The 11,684-nt window shown below is 44.4% G+C and overlaps 1 protein-coding gene across 1 annotated transcript; it reads left to right on the forward strand.

The window, feature by feature from the left end:
* The first annotated feature begins 9,178 nt into the window (after positions 1-9,178).
* On the forward strand, positions 9,179-11,280 carry LOC131212975 (fatty acyl-CoA reductase wat-like). The gene is made up of 5 exons (XM_058207082.1): positions 9,179-9,491; positions 9,631-10,022; positions 10,105-10,650; positions 10,746-10,871; positions 10,939-11,280. Exons 1-5 carry the CDS (start codon positions 9,282-9,284, stop codon positions 11,150-11,152), a joined length of 1,488 nt encoding a protein of 495 aa, XP_058063065.1. The 5' UTR covers positions 9,179-9,281; the 3' UTR covers positions 11,153-11,280.
* Positions 11,281-11,684: the final 404 nt, after the last annotated feature.

Here is an 11,684-nt window from a genome sequence, read left to right on the forward strand (position 1 = left end):
AAAGACAAAAAACAATATAGTTCGATTATTGCCAATTACGAGAACATTCGCAAGAACATGCCCAAGGATAGACGCAGTTGGGTAATGTATAGGATTTAGACTGCAAGAGCTTTTGATTAAAAGCTTAACTGCTTTTATACGTTACTAATAATATGCTACGCTTCTGCCAACGCTTTGAAATGCTTGAATCGAAGACGCAAATATGTTTCACAGTTACATCACTCCAAAAACCTTGATTTAGTTGAACACGTGACGTAATTAATCGATTGGAAGTAGATGTGATTCCAACAGGCTCCAGTCCACGACGCACTCACTACCAAGTAGTCATTCTATGAAATTAAATAAGGTCATAATTTGGTAGATTTGTATAAAAGTATGATACCGTTTATTGTTGATACTGATAAAACTCATTACAAGAGATAGCTGAAACAAATATGAAATTTTAAATTAGAATGAAACTAAATTTTCCGTTCATTTTCCTGTGGTAGGTATCGTTCTTTCCTTCGAGTACACCTTCGACAGAAACAAAATTGAATTTTAGACCGTTTATAAATTGATACACTTTAAACAGTACCTCGATTGAAAGCACCATTCGGGATGAGTACGAAAAGCGGTCTTCCACCGGGGAGATAATTTAATAGAAAACCAAAACGGCTGTGACAAACCACCGGTGTACTTTCGTTCCTAGATTTTTTTATTTATCAGACTAGCGGGTTAAAATAGAACTGGATACCGAAAGGTGTAACCACAAGCACCACGAAAACGATGCTCGGCGGAGCAAAAGGACACAGAATATTGAAAATATTAATGAAATTTGTGATACTTCCGCTCGTCCCGCTAGCCGATGTTGGTGGAAAAAGTAAACTTTCGTTCCATTATTGTGGTTGCTTCCATTTTTAATTAAAGTTGGTGATGTGATGTCACAAACACGGGGCTGTGAGTTCTTTGTGGACACTATGAGTTAGTGGAAGCTTCACTAGACACTGCAAACAATAAACGGAACGATCAAAAGATTCTTTTTCTAAAATTTCCGATAAATAAATTCCCTTCGAAATTTCATGCAAGTAAACTATTAGTAAATCGGTAGATGCTTATATGAAACAAAATATATGTTTTATACAGTTCAGTTTCATTATTATTCATTATCAGCGAGACATGCTAAAAACGATCGGAAAGCTTCATTTGGTCTGGCTTTATTTAAGGTTGTAATTTTTTATCGCAATGAATGAATATTATATCTCAAAATGCTTTGTGCCTATAGAGCTCACATAGTGCTCTCGAAGAAAATGATATCGTTTGATTGCTCTCGCTCTCTAGCGATGATGTCATTTTTCTGATGATGATGATGACCGTATCTAATTAATCCCAGCTAAAGCTAGCACAGGACAACGACGGACAGTGCCGCAGGACAAGAACCGTTGGTAACGCAATAAAAGTAAAAGAAACGAACACAATATAACTCCACTAGATACTCTACTCATCATTAGTAGCAACCATCACTGTGGTGTGTTTATGAGCTCTGACAGTTACCGAGTGAAATGAAACACATTTTTACAAACACGACCCAAAAGGGCAGTGGAGCTCTTGTGCCCAACATGCCCGATGGCCCAATTGATCGGATCAAACTGTGCGCCCAAAAAGAGTAGACAAAAAACAACGATGCTGCATGTCCATAATTACGTTACACAGCAGCTGGAAATGAAATGCTAATGGAGGCGGAAATTAAACTCGCTACTAGTTAACGGTAAACACATTCCGGATCTTAACACTGCTGACCGAGCACCTTCATCGTTAGTTTGCGCCTCTTATCGACATGAACGAATTTGAAGTTTAACATACTGGTCAGGATGTGTCCCTTATGGGTTGAATTTTATATGAACCCATACCGTTTATAATTAATCATTCGTATTTGCCTTTTAATGGGGTTTGAGCTGATGGAACCACAATGTCACGATGTGCATCGTTTACGAAGAAGTCAGCAAATTTTGTTAGTCATTGTTTCAGCAGTGAAAAGACACCACACAATTCTCCTTCAAACGGTGGAACCCAAGCATGCCTTGATACGTGAACAACAAGTTACAACAATCTGCAGAAGTCTACAGGCAAGTTTCCCACCGCTCACGATAAGTTGCTTCAGGCTCAGCGTGAAGATGTCTGATGTGCAAATATAAAGTAGTATCGTCAAAGGTATTCGTCGGAATTGACTCTTAATAAGTGCGACTAACCATGAACCACACCTCAACGTCTCAACCGTGAAATTTCATTAGGATCGAAACAGTCTTAGTGGTTTTGCTGACGACGGAGTACTTTGTTAGGAGGCATCAACACAAAAGCCCCGCACAATATCGCAACCAACCCGCTCCAATCTAAGGATTGTGGTCTAACGAGCAGTCATCGAAAGGACATCCGTGCAGCACCAGAAAGCTAACATTTATCCCGAGGCATGTAATCAGAAACACAATTTTCTCGAAAAGGTAAACAATTTAACACACTTATAGGTCAATCCTCAATGGTCTTTATCCGTACACTAGAAGGAAAATAACCTTATCTCTTCATCAGATTAAAAATTTGTGTTACTGTTTGTGTACACAAAACAACATTTATCCGACGCGAAGAAGTAATTTTAAATTTCGGTTTCGCGATAAGACAGTGTGAGCAAGGAAACAGACGCACCGATTCTGCAGATTACCAGAGCAGAGTTTCCTAAGGAGCCCTAGAAAACTAAAACCAAACCAAGATCAAGTGGGTCCTCCAGACAATTGCGAATGCCAGACGCACATAGATCCAGATGTGGACCCTTTGGGCTCTGTGCAGAATATAACAGCATGCTGCTGGAATGGGTGTACGAATCCACTCATTGGGAATGAATAACAACGAACCAAGGATCAGCCGTCAGCTCACCGAACTTCGTGACACGAGCACGACACACTTCTTCACGCTCTGAACTGTTTTGGATAGCAATTCCATTCCAGTTATGGACTATTGGGCGATAAAAGTTAATTTGTCGACACAATTCGTGGAAATAGCGAGCATCTCGAAATCCACACAGTAAGTGCCTCTCTATCACCTAGTAAGTACCTTTCTACCATCACCAAACCAGTAGGGCGATCACGTAAAACTATTATGCTGCATCAGCATCCCTAGATAGTAACAAGACATGTTGCCTTATCGAAGAAGCTGCTTGTTTCGCCGATCCTCGCAATTATATGGTACAAACCTAGGAAAACACGGGGCACATGAATCTTCCTTATCGCTCTGCAACCGTGCGTATTGCATGTTATCTTCACTACAAAGTTCCAATAATTAAAAAAAACTTTTTAGCAAGTAAACATTCACAAGTATCAAAAATTAATTATAAATACTTGCAGTGAACATAAAATCGCAGTTCTGTGAAATACGACGGCTTACGTCTGCGTTTACAATTAGCAGGAAACGGGATTTGAGGGCTGTATCGGACATCCGCTTGGATGATACATCCGGTTGATTTCTTGGTGAATTTCTTCTGAGAACACCGGCGAAAAAGAAACCAATAGATTCTCCTTATTTCTCCGTTTCGTGTCGCTCGCAGAGCTGGGTAATCCAGTAAACAGTTTACTGCGGATTTCATCAAGAACTGTTTAATTAACGGGACAGGCACGTGACCTCTGTGTTACCTGTTGTGCGGTACGCGTTCGCGTTGGGGTGTCCCTACGCCAGGGTTGAACATCGAATAAATTAATTACGACACAACTATTGAAGTTATTTGGTCAACTTGAAAGACTCTAGCAAAAGGGCACGGTTACCGCATGGGATATGTTAGAAAAGGGAAGCGTCAATGCTGATCCTGCTTAAGGAAATGTACCCAAATATTGAAACAGAAGGTTTTCATACCAAAATTATTGTGCGTAACCTGATTACAATTTAGTCTAAACGACCTTAACCCAGGCGTTTTTCATATCATTGAACATTTCACGCTTTTCCAGAATTCATCTAACTTAAAATGATTAACTCTATCACTGTTAAAATTGTTTTGTCGCAACAATCGTCTCTAATATGTTCACTCGTGAGTAGTACAAACTAAAACACACAACGTCCGACCAAAAATAATTAAGCCTTTGAACTGCTAAAAGCAACGATATTTTGCTATCTCGTCTATCAGTTCCTCCGAATACGCGAAAGCAAAATAATGGCTAGGGTCGTAGGCTGTCCAAACAGGATCCGAGCTGCTTATTACCGGAACAGCCGTTGGCGCTCAACATTCGAATCGAGAACCGAACCGCGGAAAACAAAACGTAGTAATTCGAATTTAGGTTTCGCTTTTCGGTTCGGATCGGTTCTAAAGTTTTCCGTCTTGCTAACCGTTCCGTTCACGAACGTTAATTAAATAAATAGCCCTGTTAAAATCAATGTCTCGTATGTTTTGAGTTCTTCTACAGAATTGTTCGGTAGGAAAACTCACTCTTCTGCCTTGCTCTTGTAAAATGTGGGTAGTGAACTTGGGTTTAAAGACCACCGAAATCTTTAAGCCCGTTTTCTTCCTTGTGGACTCAGGCAATCGTTGCGGCTTACATACACGTCATTCGTTCGGATTGAAGGTCATTCGAGACCGTACGTAATAAAACTGGCACCATATTGTTGGCTCCAGCGGCGTCTGTAGATGTCAATTTAGGTGGAAAGATATTTTCGGTTACTTTTTTCTGCCTGTCACCACGCAGACCCGCGCATGCCGCTATGCTATGAACACCCTAACTTTCCAATCTAGCAACAAACACCGCAGAAGTGATAACACCCAAGGACTGGCGCATGTAACCGCCTCGCCGAACCGTGTCGTTCGATTTCACATTATTTGGTCAGGATAAAGTGCCTTATAAAGGCCAGGCCATTGTGATTGGCTGATATTTGTCTTTTCGATTACCATTGGCCCGGCAGCCAAGAGGCGTGTGTCCTGTGTACTGTGAAGTTGTACTGGCCTTGGCCAGTTGTGTCGAGAAATTCGTAGGAATTGACCCGTGGCGCTGCCGTCGAAAGCTGGAGATCGTTAATTTTAAATCGTATTTTTTCAATTTATTTCCTTTTTATGGTGCACTGTTTATGGGTCCATTAGAGCTCCCCGCCGCAACGGCACCGTCGGTATGATTTAAATGGTGCCAGGCCATATTTCATACCTTCTCTGGAGCTTCTGTGAATTCAATTGGTTTTTAGTGAAATTCCCGTAAAAAATGGCTCGAGGACTTCACGGTGCACCGTGATGCTCCGGGGATGCATAGGAACCGCCACCGGCTAGTAAGAGATTTTATGAGGCTTCCGTTACAGGATGTGTTAGTCGAAGGGGACTACCGAAACGGGTTCGATTGACATTTTTTTAAACATCAAACAACGATGGCTCTCCAATAGATAGACGATGGCCACAGTGAAGCAATCACATTTACTACATTCTCAATATGATGAACAGGACATGGCTTCTAATGAAATGGTGTTTTCTTTACCTCATACGAATAACTTTTTTTAGCTTTTAAATACAATGGCAGAGGACATTTTTAATATTTCAAAGGTATTGCACAATTCCGTTGCTAACAATTTCGAAGCGAAAAAGCTAATAATGCTAATATTTTAACGTTTATTCAATGGTAATTATGACGCATAGAACCAATGAATAATAACATAATTATATAAAATTGTTTGTAAAATTGGAAATATAAATTGTACGAACTGGAAAATTATGTTGAATAGTTCTTATTTCTCTATTGTTTTATGTAGAAAAAAGGAACTATGAGTTTCATCTCACAACTCAAAAAATATTAAGTTTTTATTTGTCGTGTTTTATTTGTTGTTTTATTTTTATCAGTAGTTTTGAGTAAACGTATACATAAAAAATTAAGTCTGCTAGAATTCCATTTTGGAAAATCAGCCAAACGCTCAAGGCAGAAATTTGTATTGGTACCTTCAAACCTTTCAGAAATTACCCTCAAAATTCAAAACATTGCCTAATAGGAAACAGGATAACAAGAAAGAGAAGTAGGGTTTAATCGTATCTTATCGCTTATTGTTTTGCTCATTATCTTTTACAATCATGATTAAAAGCAGTGCTGGCTTGTTCAGCTTGTTTCGAATGCACAAGACACCTTGTAGGAGGTATTGTTAGTACAAATGGTTCGTGATAAATTATAATAATGCGGAAGCTGTTGGATTCAGCTCAGAACCCATAACCTTGTCATAGTAAATTTACCCTAAGTCCTAGGCCTGGTTGACCCGTTGCTGTTTCGCAACAGCTTTGGCATATTTTCTCAGTGACAATTGCTATACAATAATTGCAAAAAAAACCGCAATTTAAAACCCATCACAAGCGTTCCCAAAAATTTCCATCACAACAAAATGTCCACGAATTGCCTCCGACGAGTGATTTATCGAAAGTGATCAGTCTTTATCGTGTGACATGCAACCGTGACGCAAAAGTGAGAGTGAAACTTGCTCCTAATGAGCATCGATCCCAAGTGGCTGCCTCGTAACCGGAGAACAAGGGCAAACAAACGCAGCCAAACACATCCAGGTGGCAACTACTTGGACCACCCAGTGGCATGTTACTGTGTCCCAGTGTGACTTCATCGTTATTCCACAAGCGCTCGTTAAACGAGGGGACTAATTAAAAAGAAAATGGATTCCACTGATTTATCAATCGACGGTTTGGGCGAGATGTCATCCGTGCCGGCCAATCAACGTGCAAGTCAAAGGCAAACATTCGGGATCCTTAGTACAGCCCATCGTTCCGAGCAAACGTTGCTAACGTGGATCTAATTCCCGTTTTGCCTACGTCGGCTGATTTGTCTGGGATCGGTGATTAACACATAGACCTTTGGCCACACTACTAAGGCAATAAATTTAATTTTGGCCAATTCTTAGCCTGGCGCATTAATCGCTAAAATGCTTGCCTTGAGACAGCACCGAGCATGGATCGTTTTGTTGAGAGTACCACCGAAACCGGGCGAAGGAATCGTGCTGCAGGGCAACTATTTGCAGGCAGGCTACCCATCGCTGGTTGGGTAGCAAATTTATGAGCCCACCTTGCGATTAATGCGAAACAATAGAGCACCGTTGGCATTTCGTTCCCGCCGGCTACGAAACACGTTCGGGGAATGCTCGTTGCTCGAGAATCCGTCGATGGAATTTACGCGGCTCCCGCATCCGGCGCACGAAGTGCATTTAACTATAAGCCCAGAATGTAATCAGAACCGGTGAAGTCAAAAGTCAGGGGAGCTGTTCTCCACGGGAATCAATTAAGCATGCCGAAAATGGCGTTTCACCCAATTCAGCTGGAAACGAGATTATTGTGGCCGTGTTCACTGCGGAAGCACGTCTTTGCCGTTCCACTGCTATGATGTACACACTTTTAATCTTCATTTGAACATTTACGACACAGTTTGAACTGCATTAAGGAAGGGCATTGCAATTGTTTTCTGAAAATTTCAGTTTAATCATTTAATTTCATAAATATTAAATATTGTGCTACTAAAAAGCTACTTAATCAATAGATGCGCTAAGTACTCCATTCTTTATAATGAAAACAAATTCAATACTCGATTTTGTTATTGTGCCCAATCTATGGCACTTAGCGGGTGGGTCGTTCGTTTCCTTACGGATTGTTTTACGGATTCAATTGCGGCTCAGATCCTGTTTTGTCCTTTTTTGTTTAGATCCGTATCCGTCGGAGGCCACGATTTAAATTATTTTATCTCGATCGCACTCGTACCCTGTCCTTACATCGACTTTGGGGCAATCGGTAAAGATTCTAGCTGAGCAGCTTCTATTCCGGATCACGCTCGCGCTCGTTCTGCAATAACAAAACACGAGCCGTAGGTTTAAGATTACGATTTAAATAATCGTAATCTTAAACCTACGGCTCGTGTTAGAGTTCAGTTCGACCACATTTGCTGGGTCAAATAGAAGATAAATTCATGCCAATGAAAACCCGTACAACCGGCACTTTAAATGTGTGACAACCATTGAACATTGGATCTGGTGGACGATAGACACTCTCTCTCTCTCTCTATTTAATCAGACCTCGATGCACGTAAATTATCCTTCCTTAAGCATCGTTTCAGATACGCTGCCTTCACCGACATGCTATCTTCTTTCCTGAATCCGAATAGAAGTCCGACATTTCGAGCAATGGAATCCCAACCACACTGTTTAATTAGTCAGCTCGATGGGTCTTGCTCAATCGTTCTGCAAACAAGACAAATTGAGTAGAATCGAACCGAAAGCGAGAATAACAATCTTCTCGTGTTGTGCTGTGAACGGCGGATTACGGTCCTGATAGTTGCAAACATCAAGAAAAAATGATCTCTTTACAACTGCAACCCAATGCAATCGATATGCGGTTTTGTTATTGTTTTCCTTTACAGAAATCGCTTTCGTAGTGGGCAACCCGTCCGTCGGTCGGTGGGTCGGGGTCGATCGGAGTTGGTGGTTCCGGGGTTGAAGTGTGCATCCTGACTCATTTGCCAATAAGGACTGGTCATGAACTGTGTGGCCCGCTCCGCTGGCGGGCAGTGTCCGCTTCTCACAGCCCTAGATTTGTTCGGCTTTACCCCTATATTAAACAAGCATATGTTAACCCGGCGACGCACGGTGGGGAGGTTCAAGAGCAGTCACTAGCCTGCCGCGAATGGAATGGTTCTATATAACACGGGTATTCCCGGACCAGGCGTTTGATAAACATTCCCGAAGTCCCTTCAAAATGAATATTCATAGGCGAAGCGCTCGTTTTTTTTCTTCTTTTTCATCCGATCAGCATACGCAAACCGATTGTTTTACGAACTGGTTCTGTGAACTTGTTTTCTAGAGTCCGTTGTCGGAACACATCTGCTGAGGCCGCCCACCTGGTGTGAATGGCATCAGAGCGCCCGGTAGTGGTGGTGACGAACTGGGGGCCCTTTTGGACTGGTATTCGTTGGAAAGACACCCCTTTTGACCGATGGACGCGGGTAGTGCGCGCCAGTACCAGTACACTCTCAAACACTGGCCTGGCATCCAAAGCCTGGCTTCCGATGGAAATGAAGTTTGTTATAAAACAATCAATATTCAATAGTGTGCTTTCATTTGCTCGCCGTAAATTGTAACCGACGCAATCGTGTCCGGACATCGCCCGAAACTGCCCCGTTCCAGCCGAGTCATTCATCGACGTTACGTCGGAGCGGAACGTTCTAACATCGAGGCTCAAGCGGCGCAGCGAACAGCACACACTAGCGGCTGCGGCTCCAAGGGGGTCTCTGAAAGATCAAGTTGACCGACGTACGTGCGTAGCGATGGTGTCGCGACAGCAACAGTGCACCGGAATACCGGCCGTGTTTGCCGGTGCCGACGTCTTCATTACCGGCGGCACGGGCTTCATGGGCAAAGTGCTGATAGAGAAACTGCTGCGATCGTGCCCGAAACTCGGAACAGTGTTTGTGTTGATGCGCGGCAAACGCGGCAAATCGCTCGAGGAGCGTTTGAAACAGATCACCGACGGAGAGGTAAGTACGACGACACTACGGTACGATACGGATATTCTGCGCCACCGCCGAAGGGCTGCGGACGTGTGTTTGATAAGCTGATTTGATAAGCTCATGGTGTCTGTATGTGTTTGTGTGCGTGTCTTTGTTGGTTTTCCAGTTGTTCGCCGTGCTGAAGCGCGAGAATGGAGCCGCCCTGGCCAAAATCTGCCCCATCGAGGGTGACTGTACCGAGCTGAACCTTGGCATGTCCAACGGGACCGTGGAGCGGCTGCGAAACGTCCAGTTTGTGTTTCATGCGGCCGCCAGTGTGCGTTTCGATGACCCGCTCAAAGATGCCATCCTCACCAACACTCGCAGCACGCGCGAACTGCTGGAGTGGGCCAAAACACTGGAAAAGCTAAAGGCCGTCGTCCACATATCCACCACCTACTGCAACCCGGAGCTGCTGCACGTGGAGGAGAAGATCTATCCGCCGAAAATGGACTGGAAGGAAGCGATACGTTTGGCCGAGACGTTCGATCGGGCCACGCTGGAGATGTTTAAAGAAAAGTGCGTTTTTCAACGGACGGATCCCGGTCCCGGTGCACTCCTTTCAAGTGGACTAATCGGTAAATTGTCTACACATGCATAGATTGACGCAGTTTGCCCCGAACACGTACACCTACACCAAAGGGCTGGCGGAGCAGATTTGCGAGGAGTATCGTCACGAGATCCCGCTGGTTGTGTTCCGGCCATCGATTGTGACGAACGCCGAAAGTGAACCGCTGAGCGGATGGGTCGACAACTTCAACGGACCGATCGGGCTGCTGCTGGGTTGCGCTTCCGGCGTCGTTCGTACCGGGTTGGTCGATTTAAAGAATCGCATCAACTGCATCCCGGTCGATGTCAGCATTAAGGCAATCATAGTGGCCGCCTGGAAGCGGGCCTCGATCGATGGGGCGGGTGCGCTGCCCGTCTACAACAGTGCCGCCGCGCCGGAGAAAACCATCAACTACGGCATGATGCTGTACGACGGCAAGGCCCTGTTCGACCGTGTGCCGCTGTCCAACGTGCTCTGGGCCCCGGGTGGTACGGCGACGACCAACAAGTACTTGTTCTATTTCGCGTTCTTTTTCGCCCAAATAGTGCCGGCACTGCTGATCGACACGCTGCTCCGCATCACCAGCCACAAGCCATTGTACGTGAGTCACGATCGCACGATCGCACGGCATCGGCAAGCCATCGGCCACCACTAACCCTACGATTGTTATTTTATGTATCTCTTTCATAAAGTATGTTAAAATTGATTCGTAAAATATTTGACGCCCAAGTGTCCCTACGCTACTTCATGAACAACGAGTGGTTCTTTGTGAACAACAATTTCAAACAGCTCCAGGAGGTGCTGCAGGACGACGACAAGTACGTACGTCTGCAGGATGATTGCGGAACAACTAACAGAACCCATTCCGATGCCTTCCATCCACAGGAGTGCGTTCTCTACCAGCTACTTTCTGCACGGCATGATGGAGTACTACAAGCGAGCGATTCTCGGCGGCCGCCGGTACCTGATGAAGGAGTCGGACGAAACCATACCGGCGGCGCTGAAAAAGTACAAGCGACTGCTGGTGCTCGACGTTAGCGTGAAGATTCTTGTAGGATTGCTATTTATGTATTGGCTCTACAACAGGTATTCGAAGTAGCAACGCTAACGAAATCGTTCCCGGAAAGAGCACACATCCGTGCGGACATCCGTCACATGGCGGTGCGAAAGGTTCTGTTACTGAGAAATAAATTATTATTGTGCACAACGTGTGCCGGCATGGAACAGGCCGGGCCTTGTGGCGCTCCTAGACCACCCGTGACCACAACGTTAAAAATCCACTTCCCGATACCGCAATCGAACAACACTCAACTTACAATTTCCCACCGCGAATCCGAGGAACCGTGGGTCGATTTTTAGAATCGTTAATTGGTATGCAAATCGATCGCCAGAGTCTCTGCCTGGCCTACGGTTCGCGCGCGTGAATCGCCAATGAGGACGCAAGCAGTGAACCGCATCCGTAGAACTTCGCTTATCTAACTACGGGCGCTAAACAGCGCCCCGTATCCTCCAGTGTCAGTGCCCTCGGTTGTTGCGTGTACGGGTTGACTATTATTTCTAGCAAACTAGTTAGATTCTATTTGCATTTCGTACGATTCCACACTCCTTTTGGAGCCGGCACCGCTCGGGAA

This window comes from Anopheles bellator, chromosome 1, assembly GCF_943735745.2.
Source record: "Anopheles bellator chromosome 1, idAnoBellAS_SP24_06.2, whole genome shotgun sequence".
NCBI classification, from domain to species: domain Eukaryota; kingdom Metazoa; phylum Arthropoda; class Insecta; order Diptera; family Culicidae; genus Anopheles; species Anopheles bellator.

What these genes read in the sequence shown, in the direction of transcription:
- LOC131212975 (XM_058207082.1), top strand. Translation starts at nt 9,282, where the DNA reads ATGGTGTCGCGACAGCAACAGTGCACCGGAATACCGGCCGTGTTTGCC. An exon ending in AACAGATCACCGACGGAGAG is followed by an intron (nt 9,492 to 9,630) that starts GTAAGTACGACG and finishes TTGGTTTTCCAG; the next exon opens with TTGTTCGCCGTGCTGAAGCG. An exon ending in GTGCTGCAGGACGACGACAA is followed by an intron (nt 10,872 to 10,938) that starts GTACGTACGTCT and finishes TTCCATCCACAG; the next exon opens with GAGTGCGTTCTCTACCAGCT.